Source organism: Heptranchias perlo, chromosome 31, assembly GCF_035084215.1.
Source record: "Heptranchias perlo isolate sHepPer1 chromosome 31, sHepPer1.hap1, whole genome shotgun sequence".
NCBI lineage: Eukaryota > Metazoa > Chordata > Chondrichthyes > Hexanchiformes > Hexanchidae > Heptranchias > Heptranchias perlo.
The window spans coordinates 49,147-72,675 of NC_090355.1; the positions used below are offsets into that span (position 1 = coordinate 49,147).

Sequence of the window (23,529 nt, forward strand, 5' to 3'; positions counted from 1 at the left end):
GAGTAGGTGAGTAGGTAATTGGGTGAGTGGGTGAGAAGGTGAATGGTGAGAAGGTGAATAGTGAGGTGGTGAGTAGGTGAGCAGATGAATAGGTGAGAAGGGGAGTAGGTGAGAAGGGGAGTAGGGGAGAAGGTGAGAACGGGAGAAGGTGAGTACGGGAGAAGGTGAGTAGGTGAGAAGGGGAGAAGGTGAATAGTTGAGAAGGTGAACAGATGAGTAGGTAGGTGGGTGTATATGTGAGAAGATGAGTAGGTGAGAAGGTGAGAAGGAGGGTCATTGGGTAGATGAGAAGATGAGTGGGTGAGTGGGTGAGTAGGTGAGAAGGAGGGTCGATAGGTAGGTGATAAGGTGACTGGGTGAGAAGGTGAGGAGGTGAGAAGGGGAAGGTGAGAAGATGAGTAGGTGAGAAGGCGAGTAGTTGAGAAGGCGAGTAGGTGAGAAGATGAGTAGGTGAAGTGAGTGGGTGAGTTGGTGAGTAGGTGAGGAGTTGAGAAGGTGAGTTGGTTAGTGGGTGAGAAGGTGAGAAGGGGGATGGTGAGAAGATGAGTTGGTGAGTAGGTGAGGAGGTGAGAAGGTGAGTTGGTTAGTGGGTGAGAAGGTGAGAAGATGAGTTGGTGAGAAGATGAGTTGGTGAGAAGGTGAGTCGTTAAGAAGGTGAGAGGATGAGTAGATAGAAGGTCAGTGGGTGAGTAGGTGAGAAGGTGAATGGTGAGAAGGTGAGCAGATGAATAGGTGAGAACGTGAGTAGGTGAGAAAGTAAGAAGGTGAGTAGGTGAGAAGGGGAGAAGGGGAGAACGGGAGAAGGTGAGTAGGTGAGAAGGGGAGAAGGTGAATAGTTGAGAAGGTGAGCAGGTGAGTAGGTAAGTGGGTGTATATGTGAGAAGATGAGTAGGTGAGAAGGAGGTTCATTGGGTAGATGAGAAGATGAGTGGGTGAGGAGGTGAGAAAGTGAGTTGGTCAGTGGCTGAGAAGGTGAGTAGATGAGAAGGTGAGAAGGAGGGTCGTTGGGTAGATGAGTGGGTGAGTAGGTGAGAAGGTGAGAGGATGAGTAGACGAGAAGGTGCTTGGGTGAGTGGGTGAGAAGGGGAGAAGGTGAATAGTTGAGAAGGTGAGCAGGTGAGTAGGTAAATGAGTGTATATGTGAGAAGATGAGTAGGTGAGAAGGTGAGAAGGAGGGTCATTGGGTAGATGAGAAGATGAGTGGGTGAGTGGGTGAGTAGGTGAGAAGGAGGGTCGATAGGTAGGTGATAAGGTGACTGGGTGAGTAGGTGAGGAGGTGAGAAGGGGGAAGGTGAGAAGATGAGTAGGTGAGAAGGCGAGTAGTTGAGAAGGCGAGTAGATGAGTAGGTGAAGTGAGTGGGTGAGTTGGTGAGTAGGTGAGGAGGTGAGGAGGTGAGAAGGTGAGTTGGTTAGTGGGTGAGAAGGTGAGAAGGGGGATGGTGAGAAGATGAGTTGGTGAGAAGGTGAGTTGGTGAGAAGGTGAGTTGGTGAGAAGGTGAGTTGGTAAGAAGGTGAGAAGATGAGTAGATAGAAGGTCAGTGGGTGAGCAGGTGAGGAGGTGAATGGTGAGAAGGTGAGCAGATGCATAGGTGAGAACGTGAGTAGGTGAGAAAGTAAGCAGGTGAGTAGGTGAGAAGGGGAGAAGGGGAGAAGCTGAGTCGGTGAGAAGGTGAGTAGGTGGGTAGATGAGAAGGTGAGTAGGATAATAGGTGAGAAGGTGAGAACGGGAGAAGGTGAGAACGGGAGAAGGTGAGTAGGTGAGAATGGGAGAAGGGGAGAAGGTGAATAGTTGAGAAGGTGAGCAGGTGAGTAGGTAAGTGTGTGTATATGTGAGTAGGTGAGAAGGTGAGAAGGAGGGTCGTTGGGTAGATGAGAAGATGAGTGGGTGAGTGGGTGAGTGGGTGAGAGGATGAGTAGACGAGAAGGTGATTGGGTGAGTGGGTGAGATGGTGAATGGTGAGAAGGTGAGTAGGTGAGAAGGTGAGAAGGGGAGAAGCTGAGTCAGTGAGAAGGTGAGTAGGTGGGTAGATGAGAAGGGGAGAAGGATAATAGGTGAGAAGGGGAGAAGGTGAGAAGGGTAGAAGGGGAGAAGGTGAGAAGGTGAGAATGGGAGAAGGTGAGAATGGGAGAAGGTGAGAATGGGAGAAGGTGAGAACGGGAGAAGGTGAGAACGGGAGAAGGTGAGTAGGTGAGAAGGGGAGAAGGTGAATAGTTGAGAAGGTGAGCAGGTGAGAACGGGAGAAGGTGAGAACGGGAGAAGGTGAGTAGGTAAGTGGGTGTATATGTGAGTAGGTGAGAAGGTGAGAAGGAGGGTCATTGGGTAGATGAGAAGATGAGTGGGTGAGTTGGTGAGTAGGTGAGAAGGAGGGTAGATAGGTAGGTGATAAGGTGACTGGGTGAGAAGGTGAGGAGGTGAGAAGGGGAAGGTGAGAAGATGAATAGGTGAGAAGGCGAGTAGTTGAGAAGGTGAGTAGGTGAGAAGGCGAGTAGTTGAGAAGGCGAGTAGTTGAGAAGGTGAGTAGGTGAGAAGGCGACTAGTTGAGAAGGTGAGTAGGTGAGAAGATGAGTAGGTGAAGTGAGTGGGTGAATTGGTGAGTAGGTGAGGAGGTGAGGAGGTGAGTTGGTGAAAAGGTGAGTCGGTAAGAAGGTGAGAGGATGAATAGGTGAGAACGTGAGTAGGTGAGAAAGTAAGAAGGTGAGTAGGTGAGAAGGGGAGAAGGTGAGTAGGTGAGAAGGTGAGCAGGAGGGTGATTGGGTAGGTGAGAAGACGAGTTGGTGAGTAGGTGATAAGGTGAGTGGGTGAGTGGGTGAGTAGGTGTGTAGGTGAGAAGGGGAGAAGGTGAGTAGGTGAGAAGGGGAGTATGTGAGAAGGTGAGTAGGTTAGAAGGGGAGAAGGTGAGTAGGTGAGAAGGTGAGTATGTGAGAAGGTGAGAAGGTGAGAAGGGAAGGTGAGAAGGTGAGAAGGGGAGAAGGGGAGAAAGTGAGTCGGTGAGAAGGTGAGTAGGTGGGTAGGTGAGAAGGTGATTTGGTGAGAAAGTAAGAAGGTAAGTAGTTGAGAAGGTGAGTAGGTGAGAAGGTGGGTAGGTGAGAAGGTGAGTTGGTGAGAAGGTGCGAAGGGGAGAAGTTGAGTAGGTGAGAAGATGAGTAGGTGAGGAGGGGAGAAGGTGAGTAGGTGAGTAGGTGATGAGATGAGTAGGTGTGTAGGTGAGTCGGTGTGTAGGTGAGTAGTTGGGAAGGTGAGTTGGTGAGAAGGTGCGAAGGGGAGAAGTTGAGTAGGTGAGGAGGTGAGTGGGTGAGTAGGTGAGAAGGTGAATGGTGAGAAGGTGAGTAGGTGAGCAGATGAATCGGTGAGTAGGTGAGAAGGGGAGTCGGTGAGAAGGTGAGAAGATGAGTAGCGAGAAGGTGAGTGGGTGAAAAGGTGAGTAGGTGAGAAGGTGAGTACGTGAGAAAATGAATAGGTGAGAAGGTGAGTTGGTGAGAAGGGGAGAAGGTGAGTAGGTGAGTAGGTGAGAAGGTGAGAAGGGGCATAGGTGAGAAGCGGAGAAAGGGAGTAGGTGAGAAGGTGAGTAGGTGAATAGTTGAGAAGGTGAGTAGGTGAGAAGGTGAGTCGGTGAGAAGATGAATAGGTGAGAAGGTGAGATGATGAGTAGGTGAGATGATGAGTAGGTGAGAAGGTGAGTAGGTGAGAAGGTGAGATGATGAGTAGGTGAGAAGGTGAGTAGGTGAGTAGGTGAGAAGGTGAGTAGGTGAGAAGGTGAGTAGGTGAGAAGGTGAGATGATGAGTAGGTGAGAAGGTGAGTAGGTGAGAAGGTGAGATGATGAGTAGGTGAGAAGGTGAGTAGGTGAGAAGGTGGGTAGGTGAGAAGGTGATTAGGTGAGAAAGTAAGAAGGTAAGTAGTTGAGAAGGTGAGAAGGTGAGTAGGTGAGAAGGTGAGAAGGGGCGTAGGTGAGAAGCGGAGAAAGGGAGTAGGTGAGAAGGTGAGTAGGTGAGAAGGTGAGAATTTGAGAAAGTCAGAAGGTGAGTAGGTGAATAGTTGAGAAGGTGAGTAGGTGAGAAGGTGAGTCGGTGAGAAGATGAATAGGTGAGAAGATGAGATGATGAGTAGGTGAGAAGGTGAGTAGGTGAGAAGGTGAGATGATGAATAGGTGAGAAGGTGAGTAGGTGAGAAGGTGAGATGATGAGTAGGTGAGAAGGTGAGTAGGTGAGAAGGTGAGTAGGTGAGAAGGTGAGTAGGTGGGTAGGTGAGAAGGTGATTAGATGAGAAAGTAAGAAGGTAAGTAGTTGAGAAGGTGAGAAGGTGGGTAGGTGAGAAGGTGAGTTGGTGAGAATGTGCGAAGGGGAGAAGGTGAGTAGTTGAGAAGGGGAGAAGGTGAATAGGTGAGTAGGTGAGAAGGTGAGTAGGTGAGAAGTTGAGTAGGTGAGTTGGTGAGAAAGTAAGAAGGTAAGAAGGGGAGAAGGTGAGTAGGTGAGAAGGTAAGTGGGTGTATATGTGAGAAGATGAGTCGGTGAGAAGATGAGAAGGAGGGTCATTGGGTAGGTGAGAAGATGAGTGGGTGAGTAGGTGATTAGGTGTGTGGGTGAGTGTGTGAGTAGGTGAGATGATGAGTAGGTGAGGAGGTGAGAAGGTGAGTTGGTCAGTGGGTGAGAAGGGGGAAGATGAGAAGATGAGTTGGTGAGAAGGTGAGAAAGTGAGTAGGTGAGAAGGTGAGAAGGGGAGTAGTTGAGAAGGTGAGAAGGGGAGAAAGTGAGAAGGGGAGAAAGTGAGTAGGTGAGAAGGTGATAAGGGGAGTAGGTGAGAAGGTGAGAAGGGGAGAAGGGGAGAAAGTGAGTAGGTGGGTAGGTGAGAAGGTGATTTGGTGAGAAAGTAAGAAGGTAAGTAGTTGAGAAGGTGAATAGGTGAGAAGGTGAGTTGGTGAGAAGGTGCGAAGGGGAGAAGTTGAGTTGGTGAGAAGATGAGTAGGTGAGAAGGGGAGAGGTGAGTAGGTGAGTAGGTGATGAGATGAGTAGGTGAGAAGGGGAGAAGGTGAGTAGGTGAGTAGGTGATGAGATGAGTAGGTGTGTAGGTGAGTAGGTGTGTAGGTGAGAAGATGAGTAGGTGAGTAGGTGTGTAGGGGAGTAGGTGTGTAGGTGAGTAGTTGAGAAGGTGAGTTGGTGAGAAGGTGCGAAGGGGAGAAGTTGAGTGGGTGAGTAGGTCAGAAGGTGAATGGTGAGAAGGTGAATAGTGGGAAGGTGAGTAGGTGAGCAGATGAATCGGTGAGTAGGTGAGAAGGAGAGTCGGTGAGAAGGTGAGAAGATGAGTAGCGAGAAGGTGAGTGGGTGAAAAGGTGAGTTGGTGAGAAGGTGAGTACGTGAGAAAATGAATAGGTGAGAAGGTGAGTTGGTGAGAAGGTGAGAAGGGGAGAAGGGGAGGAGATGTGTGATTGAGTAGCTGAGAAGGGGAGAAGGTGAGTAGGTGAGTAGATGAGAAGGTGTGTAGGTGAGCAGGTGAGTAGTTGAGAAGGTGAGAAGGGGAGAAGGGGCGTAGGTGAGAAGCGGAGAAAGGGAGTAGGTGAGAAGGTGAGTTGGTGAGAAGGTGAGTAGGTGAGTTGGTGAGAAAGTAAGAAGGTGAGAAGGGGAGAAGGTGAGTAGGTGAGAAGGTAAGTGGGTGTATATGTGAGAAGATGAGTAGGTGAGAAGGAGGGTCATTGGGTAGGTGATAAGGTGAGTGGGTGAGTGTGTGAGTAGGTGAGAAGGGGAGAAGATGAGTAGGTGAGGAGGTGAGAAGGTGAGTTGGTCAGTGGGTGTGAAGGGGGAAGATGAGAAGATGAGAAGGTGAGTAGGTAAGATGGTGAGAGGATCAGGAGACGAGAAGGTGAGTGGGTGAGCAGGTGAGAAGGTGAATGGTGAGAAGATTAGTGGGTCAGTAGGTAAGAAGGTGAATGGTGAGAAAGTGAGTAGGTGAGAAGTTGAGTAGGTGAGAAGATGAGTAGGTGAGAAAGTAAGAAGGTGAGTAGGTGGGAAGGTGAGAAGCTGAGTAGGTGAGAAGGTGAGTAGGTGAGAAGGTGAGTGGGTGAAAAGGGGAGAAGGTGAGTAGGTGAGTAGATGAGAAGATGAATAGGTGAGAAGGTGAGAAGGTGAGAAGATGAGTAGGTGAGAAGGTGAGTCGGTGAGAAGGTGAGAAAGAAAGAAGGTGAGTAGTTGAGAAGGTGAGTAGGTGAGAAGGGGAGAAGGTGAGTAGGTGAGTAGGTGAGAAGGTGAGTAGGTGAGTCGGTGAGAAGATGAGTAGGTGAGAAGGTGAGTATGTGAGAAGGTGATTCGGTGAGAAAGAAAGAAGGTGAGTAGTTGAGAAGGTGAGAAGATGAGTAGGTGAGTAGGTGAGAAGATGAGTAGGTGAGTAGGTGAGTAGGTGAGAAGATGAGTAGGTGAGTAGGTGAGTAGGTGAGAAGGTGAGAAGATGAGTAGGTGAGAAGGTGAGAAGATGAGTAGGTGAGTAGGTGAGAAAGAAAGAAGGTGAGTAGTTGAGAAGGTGAGTAGGTGAGAAGGTGAGAAGATGAGTAGGTGAGTAGGTGAGTAGGTGAGAAGGTGAGTAGGTGAGAAGGTGAGAAGATGAGTAGGTGAGTAGGTGAGTAGGTGAGTAGGTGAGAAGGTGAGAAGATGAGTAGGTGAGAAGGTGAGTCGGTGAGAAGGTGAGAAAGAAAGAAGGTGAGTAGTTGAGAAGGTGAGTAGGTGAGAAGGGGAGAAGGTGAGTAGGTGAGTAGGTGAGAAGGTGAGTAGGTGAGTCGGTGAGAAGATGAGTAGGTGAGAAGGTGAGTATGTGAGAAGGTGATTCGGTGAGAAAGAAAGAAGGTGAGTAGTTGAGAAGGTGAGAAGATGAGTAGGTGAGTAGGTGAGAAGATGAGTAGGTGAGTAGGTGAGTAGGTGAGAAGATGAGTAGGTGAGTAGGTGAGTAGGTGAGAAGGTGAGAAGATGAGTAGGTGAGAAGGTGAGAAGATGAGTAGGTGAGTAGGTGAGAAAGAAAGAAGGTGAGTAGTTGAGAAGGTGAGTAGGTGAGAAGGTGAGAAGATGAGTAGGTGAGTAGGTGAGTAGGTGAGAAGGTGAGTAGGTGAGAAGGTGAGAAGATGAGTAGGTGAGTAGGTGAGTAGGTGAGTAGGTGAGAAGGTGAGAAGATGAGTAGGTGAGTAGGTGAGTAGGTGAGAAGGTGAGTAGGTGAGTAGGTGAGTAGGTGAGAAGGTGAGAAGATGAGTAGGTGAGTAGGTGAGTAGGTGAGAAGGTGAGAAGATGAGTAGGTGAGTAGGTGAGTAGGTGAGAAAGAAAGAAGGTGAGTAGTTGAGAAGGTGAGTAGGTGAGTAGGTGAGAAGGTGAGTAGGTGAGAAGGTGAGTAGGTGAGTCGGTGAGAAGATGAGTAGGTGAGTAGGTGAGAAGGTAATTAGGTGAGTAGGTGAGAAGGTGATTAGGTGAGAAAGAAAGAAGGTGAGTAGTTGAGAAGATGAGAAGATGAGTAGGTGAGAAGGTGATTAGGTGAGTAGGTGAGAAGGTGATTAGGTGAGAAAGAAAGAAGGTGAGTAGTTGAGAAGGTGAGAAGATGAGTAGGTGAGTAGGTGAGAAGATGAGTAGGTGAGTCGGTGAGTAGGTAAGTAGGTGAGAAGGTGATTAGGTGCGAAAGAAAGAAGGTGAGTAGTTGAGAAGGTGAGAAGATGAGTAGGTGAGTAGGTGAGAAAGTAAGAAGGGGAGAAGGTGAGTCGGTGAGTAGTTGATAAGGTGAGTAACTGAGAAGGTGAGTAGGTGATTAATTGAGAAGGTGATTAGGAGAGAAGGTGAGTAGGTGAGTATTTGAGAAGATGAGTAGGTGAGAAGCTGAGAAGGTGAGTAGTTGAGTAGGTGGGTACGTGAGAAGATGTGTCGGTGAGAAGGTGAGTACGTGAGTAGGTGAGAAAGTAGAAAGGTTAGAAGGGGAGCAGGTGAGATGGGGAGAAGGTGAGTAGGTGAGAAGGGGAGAAAGTGAGTAGGTGAGAAGGTGAGCAGGTGAGTAGGTAAGTGGGTGTATATGTGAGAAGGTGAGAAGGTGAGTGGATGAAAAGGGGAGAAGGTGAGTAGGTGAGAAGGTGAGTAGGTGAGAATGGGAGAAGATGTGTGGTTGAGTAGGTGAGAAGGGGAGAAGGTGAGTAGGTGAGTGGATGAGAAGGTGTGTCAGTGAGAAGGTGAGAAGGTGTGTAGATGAGAAGGTGTGTAGGTGAGAATGTGAGAAGGGGAGAAGGGGCGTAGGTGAGAATATCAGTAGGTGAGAAGATGAGTTACTGAGAAGATGAGAAGGTGAGTAGGTGAGAAGGTGAGTAGGTGAATAGGTAAGAAGGTGAGTAGTTGAGTAACTGAGAAGTTGAGTAGGTGAGAAGGTGAGTAGCTGAGTAGATGAGAAGGTGAGAAGGTGAGTAGCTGAGAAGGTGAGAAGGGGAGAAGGTGAGTAGGTGAGTCGGTGAGAAGGTGAGTTGCTGAGAAGATGAGAAGGTGAATAGGTGAGAAGGTGAGTAGTTGAGTAACTGAGAAGTTGAGTAGATGAGTAGGTGAGAAGGTGAGTGGGTGAGAAGGGGAGAAGGTGAGAAGTGGAGAGGGTGAGTAGCTGAGTAGATGAGAAGGTGAGAAGGTGAGTCGGTGAGTAGCTGAGAAGGTGAGAAGGTGAGTAGGTGAGTAGCTGAGAAGGTGAGAAGGGGAGTAGGTGAGAACGTGAGAAGGTGAGTAGGTGAGAAGGGGAGAAGGTGAGTAGGTAAGTAGCTGAGAAGGTGAGTAGTGGAGAAGGTGAGTAGGTGAGTAGGTGAGAAGGTGAGTAGGTGAGAAGGGGAGAAGGTGAGTAGCTGAGAAGGTGAGAAGGGGAGAAGGTGAGTAGATCAGTAGCTCAGATGTTGAGCAGGTGAGTTGCTGAGAAGGTGAGTCGGTGAGTAGCTGAGAAGGTGAGTAGGTGAGAAGGGGAGAAGGTGAGTAGCTGAGAAGGTGAGAAGGGATGAAGGTGAGAAGGTGAGATTTTTAGTAGCTGAGAAGGGGAGAAGGTGAGTAGGTGAGTAGCTGAGAATGTGAGTAGGTGAGAAGGTGAGAAGGTGAGTAGATGAGAAGGTGAGAAGATGAGTAGATGAGAAGGTGAGAAGATGAGTAAGTGAGTAGCTGAGAAGGTGAGTAGGTGAGAAGGGGAGAAGGTGAGAAGATGAGAAGCTGTGAAGGGGAGAAGGTGAGTAGGTGAAAGGGAGAAGGTGAATATGTGAGTAGGTGAGTAGGTGAGAAGGTGAGAAGGAGAGAAGGTGAGTAGGTCAGTAGCTGAGATGGTGAGTAGGAGAGCAGCAAAGAAGGTGGGAAGGTGAGTAGCTGAGAAGGTGAGAAGGGGAGAAGGCGAGCAGGTGAGTAGGTGAGAAGGTGAGTAGGTGAGAAGGTGAGTAGCTGAGAAGATGAGTATTTGAGAAGGTGAGTAAGTGAGAAGATGAGTATTTGAGAAGGTGAGTAGGTGAGAAGGTGAGTATTTGAGAAGGGGAGTGGGTGAATAGGTGAGAAGGGGAGAAGGTGAGTAGGTGAGTATTTGAGAAGGTGAGTAGGTGAGAAGTTGAGTAGCTGAGAAGGTGAGTGGGTGAATAGGTGAGAAGGGGAGAAGGTGAGTAGGTGAATAGGTGCGAAGGTGAGTAGCTGAGAAGGTGAGAAGGTGAGAAGATTAGTGGGTCAGTAGGTAAGAAGGTGAATGGTGAGAAAGTGAGTAGGTGAGAAGGTGAGTTGGTGAGAAGTTGAGTAGGTGAGAAGATGAGTAGGTGAGAAAGTAAGAAGGTGAGTAGGTGGGAAGGTGAGTAGCTGAGTAGGTGAGAAGATGAGAAGGTGAGAAGGTGAGTAGCTGAGAAGGTGGGAAGGTGAGTCGCGAGAAGGTGAGTGGGTGAAAAGGGGAGAAGGTGAGAAGGTGAGAAGAGGAGATGTGTGGTTGAGTAGGTGAGAATGGGAGAAGGTGAGTAGGTGACTAGATGAGAAGGTGTGTAGGTGAGAAGGGGAGAAGGGGCCGAGGTGAGAAGCGGAGAAATGGAGTAGGTGAGAAGGTGAGAAGGTAAGTAGGTGTGAATGTGAGAAGGTGAGAAGGGGAGAAGATGGAAGGGGAAAAGGGGCGTAGGTGAGAAGCGGAGAAAGGGAGTAGGTGAGACGGTGAGAAGGTGAGTAGGTGAGAAGGTGAGTCTGTGAGAAGGTGAGAAAGTAAAAAGGTGAGTAGGTGAGTAGTTGAGAAGGTGAGAAGGTGAGTAGGGGATAAGGTGAGTACGTGAGAAGATGAATAGGTGAGAAGGTGAGAAGATGAGTAGGTGAGAAGGTGAGTAGGTGAGAAGGTGAGAAGGGGAGAAGGGGCGTAGGTGAGAAGCGGAGAAAGGGAGTAGTTGAGAAGGTGAGAAGGTGAGTAGGTGAGAAGGTGAGTACGTGAGAAGATGAGTAGGTGAGAAGGTGAGTAGGTGAGAAGGTGAGTGGGTGAAAAGGGGAGAAGGTGAGTAGGTGAGTAGATGAGAAGATGAATCGGTGAGAAGGTGAGAAGATGAGTAGGTGAGAAGGTGAGTAGGTGAGAAGGTGATTAGGTGAGAAAGAAAGAAGGTGAGTAGTTGAGAAGGTGAGTAGGTGAGTCGGTGAGAAGATGAGTAGGTGAGAAGGTGAGAAAGTGAGAAGGTGAGTAGGTGAGTAGTTGATAAGGTGAGTAACTGAGAAGGTGAGTAGGTGATTAGTTGAGATGGTGATTAGGAGAGAAGGTGAGTAGGTGAGTATTTGAGAAGATGAGTAGGTGAGAAGCTGAGAAGGTGAGCAGTTGAGTAGGTGGGTACGTGAGACGATGTGTCGGTGAGAAGGGGAGAAGGTGAGTAGGTGAGAAGGGGAGAAGGTGAGTAGGTGAGAAGGTGAGCAGGTGAGTAGGTAAGTGGGTGTATATGTGAGAAGATGAGTAGGTGAGTAGGTGAGAAGATGGGTAGGTGAGAAGATGAGTAGGTGAGAAGGTGAGTGGGTGAAAATGGGAGAAGGTGAGTAGGTGAGAAGGTGAGTAGGTGAGAAGGTGAGTGGGTGAAAATGGGAGAAGGTGAGTAGGTGAGAAGGTGAGTAGGTGAGAAGGTGAGAAGGTGAGTAGGTGAGAAGGTGAGAAGGGGAGAAGCTGAGTAGATGAGAAGGTGAGAAGGTGAGTCGGTGAGAAGATGAGTAGGTGAGAAGGTGAGAAAGTGAGAAGGTGAGTAGGTCAGTAGTTGATAAGGTGAGTAACTGAGAAGGTGAGTAGGTGATTAGTTGAGATGGTGATTAGGAGAGAAGGTGAGTAGGTGAGTATTTGAGAAGATGAGTAGGTGAGAAGCTGAGAAGGTGAGCAGTTGAGTAGGTGGGTACGTGAGACGATGTGTCGGTGAGAAGGGGAGAAGGTGAGTAGGTGAGAAGGGGAGAAGGTGAGTAGGTGAGAAGGTGAGCAGGTGAGTAGGTAAGTGGGTGTATATGTGAGAAGATGAGTAGGTGAGTAGGTGAGAAGATGGGTAGGTGAGAAGATGAGTAGGTGAGAAGGTGAGTGGGTGAAAATGGGAGAAGGTGAGTAGGTGAGAAGGTGAGTAGGTGAGAAGGTGAGTAGGTGAGAAGGTGAGTAGGTGAGAAGGTGAGAAGGGGAGAAGGGGAGAAGCTGAGTAGATGAGAAGGTGAGAAGGTGAGTAGGTGAGTAGCTGAGAAGGTGAGAAGTTGAGAAGGGGAGAAGGTGAGTAGGTGAGTAGGTGAGAAGGTGAGAAGATGAGAAGGTGAGTAGGTGAGAAGGTGAGTAGGTGAATAGGAGAGAAGGTGAGTAGTTGAGTAACTGAGAAGTTGAGTAGGTGAGAAGGTGAGTGGGTGAGAAGGGGAGAAGGTGGGAAGTGGAGAAGGTGAGTAGCTGAGTAGATGAGAAGGTGAGTAGGTGAGTAGCTGAGAAGGTGAGAAGGTGAGAATGTGAGAAGGGGAGAAGGTGAGTCGGTAAGTAGCTGAGAAGGTGAGTTGGTGAGAAGGGGAGTAGGTGAGTAGGTGAGTCGGTGAGAAGGTGAGAAGCTGAGAAGGGGAGAAGGTGAGTAGGTGAAAGGGAGAAGGTGAATATGTGAGTAGGTGAGTAGGTGAGAAGGTGAGAAGGAGAGAAGGTGAGTAGGTCAGTAGCTGAGATGGTGAGTAGGTGAGCAGCAAAGAAGGTGAGAAGGTGAGTAGCTGAGAAGGTGAGAAGGGGAGAAGGCGAGCAGGTGAGTAGGTGAGAAGGTGAGTAGGTGAGAAGGTGAGTAGCTGAGAAGATGAGTATTTGAGAAGGTGAGTAAGTGAGAAGATGAGTATTTGAGAAGGTGAGTAGGTGAGAAGGTGAGTATTTGAGAAGGGGAGTGGGTGAATAGGTGAGAAGGGGAGAAGGTGAGTAGGTGAGTATTTGAGAAGGTGAGTAGGTGAGAAGTTGAGTAGCTCAGAAGGTGAGTGGGTGAATAGGTGAGATGGGGAGAAGGTGAGTAGGTGAATAGGTGCAAAGGTGAGTAGCTGAGAAGGTGAGAAGGTGAGAAGGTGAGTAGCTGAGAAGGTGAGTAGCTGAGAAGGTGAGTAACTGAGAAGGTGAGAAGGTGAGAAGATTAGTGGGTCAGTAGGTAAGAAGGTGAATGGTGAGAAAGTGAGTAGGTGAGAAGGTGAGTAGGTGAGAAGTTGAGTCGGTGAGAAGATGAGTAGGTGAGAAAGTAAGAAGGTGAGTAGGTGGGAAGGTGAGAAGCTGAGTAGGTGAGAAGATGAGAAGGTGAGAAGGTGAGTAGCTGAGAAGGTGGGAAGGTGAGTCGCGAGAAGGTGAGTGGGTGAAAAGGGGAGAAGGTGAGAAGGTGAGAAGAGGAGATGTGTGGTTGAGTAGGTGAGAATGGGAGAAGGTGAGTAGGTGACTAGATGAGAAGGTGTGTAGGTGAGAAGGGGAGAAGGGGCCGAGGTGAGAAGCGGAGAAATGGAGTAGGTGAGAAGGTGAGAAGGTAAGTAGGTGTGAATGTGAGAAGGTGAGAAGGGGAGAAGATGAGAAGGGGAAAAGGGGCGTAGGTGAGAAGCGGAGAAAGGGAGTAGGTGAGACGGTGAGAAGGTGAGTAGGTGAGAAGGTGAGTCTGTGAGAAGGTGAGAAAGTAAAAAGGTGAGTAGGTGAGTAGTTGAGAAGGTGAGAAGGTGAGTAGGGGATAAGGTGAGTACGTGAGAAGATGAATAGGTGAGAAGGTGAGAAGATGAGTAGGTGAGAAGGTGAGTAGGTGAGAAGGTGAGAAGGGGAGAAGGGGCGTAGGTGAGAAGCGGAGAAAGGGAGTAGTTGAGAAGGTGAGAAGGTGAGTAGGTGAGAAGGTGAGTACGTGAGAAGATGAGTAGGTGAGAAGGTGAGTAGGTGAGAAGGTGAGTGGGTGAAAAGGGGAGAAGGTGAGTAGGTGAGTAGATGAGAAGATGAATCGGTGAGAAGGTGAGAAGATGAGTAGGTGAGAAGGTGAGTAGGTGAGAAGGTGAGAAGGTGATTAGGTGAGAAAGAAAGAAGGTGAGTAGTTGAGAAGGTGAGTAGGTGAGTCGGTGAGAAGATGAGTAGGTGAGAAGGTGAGAAAGTGAGAAGGTGAGTAGGTGAGTAGTTGATAAGGTGAGTAACTGCGAAGGTGAGTAGGTGATTAGTTGAGATGGTGATTAGGAGAGAAGGTGAGTAGGTGAGTATTTGAGAAGATGAGTAGGTGAGAAGCTGAGAAGGTGAGCAGTTGAGTAGGTGGGTACGTGAGACGATGTGTCGGTGAGAAGGGGAGAAGGTGAGTAGGTGAGAAGGGGAGAAGGTGAGTAGGTGAGAAGGTGAGCAGGTGAGTAGGTAAGTGGGTGTATATGTGAGAAGATGAGTAGGTGAGTAGGTGAGAAGATGGGTAGGTGAGAAGATGAGTAGGTGAGAAGGTGAGTGGGTGAAAATGGGAGAAGGTGAGTAGGTGAGAAGGTGAGTAGGTGAGAAGGTGAGTAGGTGAGAAGGTGAGTAGGTGAGAAGGTGAGAAGGTGAGTAGGTGAGAATGGGAGAATGGGAGAAGATGCGTGGTCGAGTAGGTGAGCAGGGGAAAAGGTGAGTAGGTGAGTGGATGAGAAGGTGTGTAGGTGAGAAGGTGAGAAGGGGAGAAGGGGCGTAGGTGAGAAGATGAGTAGTTGAGAAGATCAGTAGGTGAGAAGATGAGTTACTGAGAAGTTGAGTAGGTGAGAAGGTGAGAAGGTGAATAGGTGAGAAGGTGAGTATGTGAGAAGGGGAAAAGGTGAGAAGTGGAGAAGGTGAGTAGCTGAGTCGATGTGAAGGTGAGAAGGTGACTAGCTGAGTAGATGAGAAGGTGAATAGGTGAGAAGGTGAGAAGATGAGTAGGTGAGAAGGTGAGTAGGTGAGAAGGTGAGTCGGTGAGAAGGGGAGAAGGTGAGTAGGTGAGAAGATGGGTAGGTGAGAAGGTGCGAAAGTAAGAAGGGGAGAAGGTGAGTAGGTGAGTAGTTGATAAGGTGAGTAACTGAGAAGGTGAGTAGGTGATTAATTGAGAAGGTGATTAGGAGAGAAGGTGAGTAGGTGAGTATTTGAGAAGATGAGTAGGTGAGAAGCTGAGAAGGTGAGTAGTTGAGTAGGTGGGTATGTGATAAGATGTGTCGGTGAGAAGGTGAGTTGGTGAGTAGGTGAGAAAGTAGGAAGATGAGAAGGGGAGCAGGTGAGAAGGGGAGAAGGTGAGTAGGTGAGAAGGGGAGAAGGTGAGTAGGTGAGAAGGTGAGCAGGTGAGTAGGTAAGTGGGTGTATATGTGAGAAGATGAGTAGGTGAGTCGGTGAGAAGATGGGTAGGTGAGAAGATGAGTAGGTGAGAAGGTGAGAATGGGAGAAGATGCGTGGTTGAGTAGGTGAGAAGGTGAGTAGGTGAGTAGATGAGAAGGTGTGTAGGTGAGAAGATGAGAAGGGGAGAAGGGGCGTAGGTGAGAAGATGAGTAGGTGAGAAGATCAGTAGGTGAGAAGATGAGTTACTGAGAATATGAGAAGGTGAGTAGGTGAGAAGGTGAGAAGGGGAGAAGCTGAGTAGATGAGAAGGTGAGTAGGTGAGTAGCTGAGAAGGTGAGAAGTTGAGAAGGGGAGAAGGTGAGTAGGTGAGTAGGTGAGAAGGTGAGAAGATGAGAAGGTGAGTAGGTGAGAAGGTGAGTAGGTGAATAGGAGAGAAGGTGAGTAGTTGAGTAACTGAGAAGTTGAGTAGGTGAGAAGGTGAGTGGGTGAGAAGGGGAGAAGGTGGGAAGTGGAGAAGGTGAGTCGGTAAGTAGCTGAGAAGGTGAGTTGGTGAGAAGGGGAGTAGGTGAGTAGGTGATTCGGTGAGAAGGTGAGTAGGTGAGAAGGGGAGAAGGTGAGTAGGTCAGTAGCTCAGATGTTGAGTAGGTGAGTTGCTGAGAAGTTGAGTCGGTGAGTAGCTGAGAAGGTGAGAAGGGAAGAAGGTGAGAAGGTGAGATTTTTAATAGCTGAGAAGGGGAGAAGGTGAGTAGGTGAGTAGCTGAGAATGTGAGTAGGTGAGAAGGTGAGAAGAGGAGTATCTGAGAAGGTGAGTAGGTGAATAGGTGAGTAGGTGAGAATATGAGTAGGTTCGTAGCTGAGAAGGTGAGTAGCTGAGGAGGTGATTGGTGAGAAGGTGAGTGGATGAGAAGGTGAGAAGATGAGTAAGTGAGTAGCTGAGAAGGTGAGTAGGTGAGAAGGGGAGAAGGTGAGAAGATGAGAAGGGGAGAAGGTGAGTAGGTGAAAGGGAGAAGGTGAATATGTGAGTAGGTGAGTTGGTGAGAAGGTGAGAAGGGGAGAAGGTGAGTAGGTCAGTAGCTGAGACGGTGAGTAGGTGAGCAGCAATGAAGGTGAGAAGGTGAGTAGCTGAGAAGGTGAGAAGGGGAGAAGGTGAGCAGGTGAGTAGGTGAGAAGGTCAGCAGCTGAGAAGGTGAGTCGCTGAGAAGGTGAGTATTTGAGAAGGTGAGTAGGTGAGAAGGTGAGTATTTGAGAAGGGGAGTGGGTGAATAGGTGAGAAGGGGAGAAGGTGAGTAGGTGAATAGGTGCGAAGGTGAGTAGCTGAGAAGGTGAGTAGGTGAATAGGTGTGAAGGTGAGTAGCTGAGAAGGTGAGAAGGTGAGTAGCTGAGAAGGTGAGTAGGTGAGAAGGTGAGTAGGTGAGAAGGTGAGTAGGTGAATAGGTGTGAAGGTGAGTAGGTGAGAAGGTGAGTAGGTGAGAAGGTGTCAAGGGGAGAAGGTGAGTAGGTGAGTAGCTGAGAAGGTGAGAAGGTGAGTAACTGAGAAGGTGAGAAGGTGAGATTTTGAGTTGGTGAAAAGGGGAGAAATTGAGTAGGTGAGTAGCTGAGCATGTGAGTAGGTGAGAAGGTGAGATGTTGAGTCGGTGACTAGCTGAGAAGGTGAGAAGGTGAGTACGTGAGAAGGGGTGTAGGTGGGTGGGTGAGTAGGTGAGAAGATGAGTCGGTGAGAAGATGAGAATAGGAGTTGGTGAGAAGGGGAGAAGGTGAGAAGATGAGTCGGTGAGAAGTTGAGAAGGGGAGAAGGGGAGTAGGTGAGAAGGGGAGTAGGTGAGAAGGGGAGAAGGTGAGAAGATGAGTAGGTGAGAAGGTGAGTTGGTGAGAAGGAGAGTAGGTGAGAAGGGGAGTAGGTGAGAAGGGGAGAAGGTGACAAGGGGAGAAGGGGAGTAGGTGAGAAGGGGAGAAGGTGAGAAGATGAGTAGGTGAGAAGGTGAGTGGGTGAAAATGGGAGAAGGTGAGTAGGTGACAAGGTGACTAGGTGAGAAGGTGAGTAGGTGAGAAGGTGAGTGGGTGAAAATGGGAGAAGGTGAGTAGGTGAGAAGGTGAGTAGGTGAGAAGGTGAGTAGGTGAGAAGGTGAGAAGGTGAGTAGGTGAGAATGGGAGAATGGGAGAAGATGCGTGGTCGAGTAGGTGAGAAGGGGAGAAGGTGAGTAGGTGAGTGGATGAGAAGGTGTGTAGGTGAGAAGGTGAGAAGGGGAGAAGGGGCGTAGGTGAGAAGATGAGTAGTTGAGAAGATCAGTAGGTGAGAAGATGAGTTACTGAGAAGTTGAGTAGGTGAGAAGGTGAGAAGGTGAATAGGTGAGAAGGTGAGTATGTGAGAAGGGGAGAAGGTGAGAAGTGGAGAAGGTGAGTAGCTGAGTCGATGAGAAGGTGAGAAGGTGAATAGCTGAGTCGATGAGAAGGTGAATAGGTGAGAAGGTGAGAAGATGAGTAGGTGAGAAGGTGAGTAGGTGAGAAGGTGAGTCGGTGAGAAGGGGAGAAGGTGAGTAGGTGAGTAGGTGAGAAGATGGGTAGGTGAGAAGGTGAGAAAGTAAGAAGGGGAGAAGGTGAGTAGGTGAGTAGTTGATAAGGTGAGTAACTGAGAAGGTGAGTAGGTGATTAATTGAGAAGGTGATTAGGAGAGAAGGTGAGTAGGTGAGTATTTGAGAAGATGAGTAGGTGAGAAGCTGAGAAGGTGAGTAGTTGAGTAGGTGGGTACGTGAGAAGATGTGTCGGTGAGAAGGTGAGTTGGTGAGTAGGTGAGAAAGTAGGAAGATGAGAAGGGGAGCAGGTGAGAAGGGGAGAAGGTGAGTAGGTGAGAAGGGGAGAAGGTGAGTAGGTGAGAAGGTGAGCAGGTGAGTAGGTAAGTGGGTGTATATGTGAGAAGATGAGTAGGTGAGTCGGTGAGAAGATGGGTAGGTGAGAAGATGAGTCGGTGAGAAGGTGAGAATGGGAGAAGATGCGTGGTTGAGTAGGTGAGAAGGTGAGTAGGTGAGTAGATGAGAAGGTGTGTAGGTGAGAAGATGAGAAGGGGAGAAGGGGCGTAGGTGTGAAGATGAGCAGGTGAGAAGATCAGTAGGTGAGAAGATGAGTTGCTGAGAATATGAGAAGGTGAGTAGGTGAGAAGGTGAGAAGGGGAGAAGGGGAGAAGCTGAGTAGATGAGAAGGTGAGAAGGTGAGTAGGTGAGTAGCTGAGAAGGTGAGAAGTTGAGAAGGGGAGAAGGTGAGTAGGTGAGTAGGTGAGAAGATGAGAAGATAAGAAGGTGAGTAGGTGAGAAGGTGAGTAGGTGAATCGGAGAGAAGGTGAGTAGTTGAGTAACTGAGAAGTTGAGTAGGTGAGAAGTTGAGTGGGTGAGAAGGGGAGAAGGTGGGAAGTGGAGAAGGTGAGTAGCTGAGTAGATGAGAAGGTGAGTAGGTGAGTAGCTGAGAAGGTGAGAAGGTGAGAAGGTGAGAAGGGGAGAAGGTGAGTCGGTAAGTAGCTGAGAAGGTGAGTTGGTGAGAAGGGGAGTAGGTGAGTAGGTGAGTCGGTGAGAAGGTGAGTAGGTGAGAAGGGGAGAAGGTGAGGGGGTCAGTAGCTCAGATGTTGAGTAGGTGAGTTGTTGAGAAGTTGAGTCGGTGAGTAGCTGAGAAGGTGAGAAGGGAAGAAGGTGAGAAGGTGAGATTTTTAATAGCTGAGAAGGGGAGAAGGTGAGTAGGTGAGTAGCTGAGAATGTGAGTAGGTGAGAAGGTGAGAAGAGGAGTATCTGAGAAGGTGAGTAGGTGAGTAGGTGAATAGGTGAGTAGGTGAGAATGTGAGTAGGTTCGTAGCTGAGAAGGTGAGTAGCTGAGGAGGTGATTGGTGAGAAGGTGAGTGGATGAGAAGGTGAGAAGATGAGTAAGTGAGTAGCTGAGAAGGTGAGTAGGTGAGAAGGGGAGAAGGTGAGAAGATGAGAAGGGGAGAAGGTGAGTAGGTGAAAGGGAGAAGGTGAATATGTGAGTAGGTGAGTAGGTGAGAAGGTGAGAAGGGGAGAAGGTGAGTAGGTCAGTTGCTGAGATGGTGAGTAGGTGAGCAGCAAAGAAGGTGAGAAGGTGAGTAGCTGAGAAGGTGAGAAGGGGAGAAGGTGAGCAGGTGAGTAGGTGAGAAGGTCAGCAGCTGAGAAGGTGAGTCGCTGAGAAGGTGAGTATTTGAGAAGTTGAGTAGCTGAGAAGGTGAGTCGCTGAGAAGGTTAGTATTTGAGAAGGTGAGTTGGTGAGAAGGTGAGTATTTGAGAAGGGGAGTGGGTGAATAGGTGAGAAGGGGAGAATGTGAGTAGGTGAGAAGGTGAGAAGGTGAGTAGCTGAGAAGGTGAGTAGGTGAGAAGGTGAGTAGGTGAGAAGGTGAGTAGGTGAGAAGGTGAGTAGGTGAATAGGTGCGAAGGTGAGTAGCTGAGAAGGTGAGAAGGTGAGTAGCTGAGAAGGTGAGTAGGTGAGAAGGTGAGTAGGTGAGAAGGTGAGTAGCTGAGAAGGTGAGTAGGTGAGAAGGTGAGTAGCTGAGAAGGTGAGTAGGTGAATAGGTGTGAAGGTGAGAAGGTGAGTAACTGAGAAGGTGAGAAGGTGAGATTTTTAGTTGGTGAAAAGGGGATAAATTGAGTAGGTGAGTAGCTGAGCATGTGAGTAGGTGAGAAGGTGAGATGTTGAGTCGGTGACTAGCTGAGAAGGTGAGAAGGTGAGTACGTGAGAAGGGGTGTAGGTGGGTGGGTGAGTAGGTGAGAAGATGAGTCGGTGAGAAGATGAGAATAGGAGTTGGTGAGTAGGGGAGAAGGTGAGAAGATGAGTCGGTGAGAAGGTGAGAAGGGGAGAAGGGGAGTAGGTGAGAAGGGGAGTAGGTGAGAAGGGGAGAAGGTGAGAAGATGAGTAGGTGAGAAGGTGAGTTGGTGAGAAGGAGAGTAGGTGAGAAGGGGAGTAGGTGAGAAGGGGAGAAGGTGACAAGGGGAGAAGGGGAGTCGGTGAGAAGGGGAGAAGGTGAGAAGATGAGTTGGTGAGAAGGTGAGTTGGTGAGAAGGAGAGTAGGTGAGAAGGGGAGAAGGTGAGAAGGTGAGTTGGTGAGAAGGTGAGTAGGTGAGAAAGGGAGAAGGTGGGAAGTTGAGTTGGTGAGAAAGGGAGAAGGTGGGAAGTTGAGGTGGTGAGAAAGGGAGAAGGTGGGAAGTTGAGGTGGTGAGAAAGGGAGAAGGTGGGAAGTTGAGGTGGTGAGAACAGTTGGGATGGTTGGCCCGAACGGCCTTTTCCTGATCCTTGAATTATTTCGGTTTTGAGAATCTGATATCCCACAATAGCCTCCGTTAGATGTTAACTTGCTCGCCGATGTCTGTCGCCTTACCTGCAGGTGTCAGCTCTGCTGGTGTAGGTTCGGTGGTTTCAGGGGCTGTCTCTGGTTCTGGTTCTGGAGGAGGTGAAGCTGTGGACACACGAACCATTATAGAATGTTTTTAGAGAGAGAATAGATTGAAGGGAATGTGGCAAAGTAAATAACTCCAATATGAGTAGGTCGGAGGTGGGAGGGTGAGTAGGAGGGAGGTGGGAGGGTGAGTAAGTGAGAGGTGGGAGGGTGAGTAGGAGGGAGGTGGGAGGGTGAGTAGGAGGGAGGTGGGAGGGTGAGTAGGAGGGAGGTGGGAGGGTGAGTAGGAGGGAGGTGGGAGGGTGAGTAGGAGGGAGGTGGGAGGGTGAGTAGGAGGGAGATGGGAGGGTGAGTAGGAGGGAGGTGGGAGGGTGAGTAGGAGGGAGGTGGGAGGGTGAGTAGGAGGGAGGTGGGAGGGTGAGTAGGAGGGAGGTGGGAGGGTGAGTAGGAGGGAGATGGGAGGGTGAGTAGGAGGGAGGTGGGAGGGTGAGTAGGAGGGAGGTGGGAGGGTGAGTAGGAGGGAGGTGGGAGGGTGAGTAGGAGGGAGGTGGGAGGGTGAGTAGGAGGGAGATGGGAGGGTGAGTAGGAGGGAGGTGGGAGGGTTAGTAGGAGGGAGGTGGGAGGGTTAGTTGGTGGGAGGTGGGAGGGTGTGTAGGTGGGAGGAGGGAGGGTTAGCAGGCGGGAGGAGGGAGGGTGAGTAGGTGGGAGGAGGGAGGTTGGTAGGTGGGAGGAGGGTGAGTGAGTAGGTGGGAGGAGGGAGGGTGAGTAGGTGGGAGGAGGGAAGTTGGTAGGTGGGAGGAGGGAGGGTGAGTAGGTGGGAGGAGGGAGGGTGAGTCGGTGGGAGGAGGGAAGTTGGTAGGTGGGAGGAGGGAGGGTGAGTAGGTGGGAGGAGGGAGGGTGAGTCGGTGGGAGGAGGGAGGGTGAGAAGGTGGGAGGAGGGAGGTTGGTAGGTGGGAGGAGGGAGGTTGGTAGGTGGGAGGAGAGAGGTTGGTAGGTGGGAGGAGGGAGGGTGAGTCGGTGGGAGGAGGGAGGTTGGTAGGTGGGAGGAGGGAGGGGGAGTCGGTGGGAGGAGGGAGGGTGAGTCGGTGGGAGGAGGGAGGTTGGTAGGTGGGAGGAGGGAGGGTGAGTAGGTGGGAGGAGGGAGGGTGAGTAGGTGGGAGGAGGGAGGTTGGTAGGTGGGAGGAGGGAGGGTGAGTAGGTGGGAGGAGGGAGGGTGAGTAGGTGGGAGGAGGGAGGGTGAGTAGGTGGGAGGAGGGAGGTTGGTAGGTGGGAGGAGGGAGGGTGAGTAGGTGGGAGGAGGGAGGTTGGTATGTGGGAGGAGGGAGGTTGGTAGGTGGGAGGAGGGAGGGTGAGTAGGTGGGAGGAGGGAGGGTGAGTCGGTGGGAGGTGGGAGGGTGAGTAGGTGGCAGGAGGGAGGTTGAGTAGGTGGGAGGAGGGAGGGTGAGTAGGTGGGAGGAGGGAGGTTGGTAGGTGGGAGGAGGGAGGTTGGTAGGTGGGAGGAGGGAGGTTCGTAGGTGGGAGGAGGGAGGGTGAGTAGGTGGGAGGAGGGAGGTTGAGTAGGTGGGAGGAGGGAGGGTGAGTAGCTGGGAGGAGGGAGGTTCGTAGGTGGGAGGAGGGAGGGTGAGTAGGTGGGAGGAGGGAGGTTGGGTAGGTGGGAGGAGGGAGGTTGGTAGGTGGGAGGAGGGAGGGTGAGTAGGTGGGAGGAGGGAGGTTGGGTAGGTGGGAGGAGGGAGGTTGGTAGGTGGGAGGAGGGAGGGTGAGTAGGTGGGAGGAGGGAGGGTGAGTAGGTGGGAGGAGGGAGGGTGAGTAGGTGGGAGGAGGGAGGTTGGTAGGTGGGAGGAGGGAGGGTGAGTAGGTGGGAGGAGGGAGGTTGGTAGGTGGGAGGAGGGAGGGTGAGTAGGTGGGAGGAGGGAGGGTGAGTAGGTGGGAGGAGGGAGGGTGAGTAGGTGGGAGGAGGGAGGTTGGTAGGTGGGAGGAGGGAGGGTGAGTAGGTGGGAGGAGGGAGGGTGAGTAGCTGGGAGGAGGGAGGGTGAGTCGGTGGGAGGTGGGAGGGTGAGTAGGTGGGAGGAGGGAGGTTGGTAGGTGGGAGGAGGGAGGTTGGTAGGTGGGAGGAGGGAGGGTGAGTAGGTGGGAGGAGGGAGGGTGAGTAGGTGGGAGGAGGGAGGGTGAGTAGGTGGGAGGAGGGAGGGTGAGTAGGTGGGAGGAGGGAGGGTGAGTCGGTGGGAGGAGGGAGGGTGAGTAGGTGGGAGGAGGGAGGTTGGTAGGTGGGAGGAGGGAGGTTGGTAGGTGGGAGGAGGGAGGGTGAGTAGGTGGGAGGAGGGAGGGTGAGTAGGTGGGAGGAGGGAGGGTGAGTTGGTGGGAGGAGGGAGGTTGGTAGGTGGGAGGAGGGAGGTTGGTAGGAGGGAGTGTGAGTAGGTGGGAGGAGGGAGGTTGGTAGGAGGGAGGGTGAGTAGGTGGGAGGAGGGAGGGTGAGTAGGTGGGAGGAGGGAGGGTGAGTAGGTGGGAGGAGGGAGGGTGAGTCGCTGGGAGGAGGGAGGTTGGTAGGTGGGAGGAGGGAGGTTGGTAGGTGGGAGGAGGGAGGGTGAGTAGGTGGGAGGAGGGAGGGTGAGTAGGTGGGAGGAGGGAGGGTGAGTAGGTGGGAGGAGGGAGGTTGGTAGGTGGGAGGAGGGAGGTTGGTAGGTGGGAGGAGGGAGGGTGAGTCGGTGGGAGGAGGGAGGTTGGTAGGTGGGAGGAGGGAGGGTGAGTCGGTAGGAGGAGGGAGGGTGAGTAGGTGGGAGGAGGGAGGGTGAGTCGGTGGGAGGAGGGAGGTTGGTAGGTGGGAGGAGGGAGGGTGAGTCGGTAGGAGGAGGGAGGGTGAGTAGGTGGGAGGAGGGAGGTTGGTAGGTGGGAGGAGGGAGGGTGAGTAGGTGGGAGGAGGGAGGTTGGTAGGTGGGAGGAGGGAGGGTGAGTAGGTGGGAGGAGGGAGGTTGGTAGGTGGGAGGAGGGAGGGTGAGTAGGTGGGAGGAGGGAGGTTGGTAGGTGGGAGGAGGGAGGGTGAGTAGGTGGGAGGAGGGAGGGTGAGTAGGTGGGAGGAGGGAGGGTGAGTAGGTGGGAGGAGGGAGGGTGAGTAGGTGGGAGGAGGGAGGGTGAGTAGGTGGGAGGAGGGAGGGTGAGTAGGTGGGAGGAGGGAGGGTGAGTAGGTGGGAGGAGGGAGGGTGAGTCGGTGGGACGAGGGAGGGTGAGTAGGTGGGAGGAGGGAGGGTGAGTAGGTGGGAGGAGGGAGGGTGAGTAGGTGGGAGGAGGGAGGGTGAGTCGGTGGGAGGAGGGAGGGTGAGTCGCTGGGAGGAGGGAGGGTGAGGAGGTGGGAGGAGGGAGGGTGAGGAGGTGGGAGGAGGGAGGGTGAGTCGGTGGGAGGAGGGAGGGTGAGTAGGTGGGACGAGGGAGGGTGAGTAGGTGGGAGGAGGGAGG

General features: G+C 51.1%; 1 protein-coding gene across 1 annotated transcript in view; it reads right to left on the minus strand.

The window, feature by feature from the left end:
• Positions 1–23,529, minus strand: part of LOC137300316 (uncharacterized) — a gene marked incomplete at its 3' end in the record, with an annotated part of 346,571 nt that overhangs the window by 19,312 nt on the left and 303,730 nt on the right. The window contains exon 6 of the mRNA XM_067969402.1: positions 20,065–20,142. Within this exon, the coding sequence (XP_067825503.1) occupies positions 20,065–20,142 (78 nt within the window). The remainder of the gene's footprint in view (positions 1–20,064; positions 20,143–23,529) is intronic.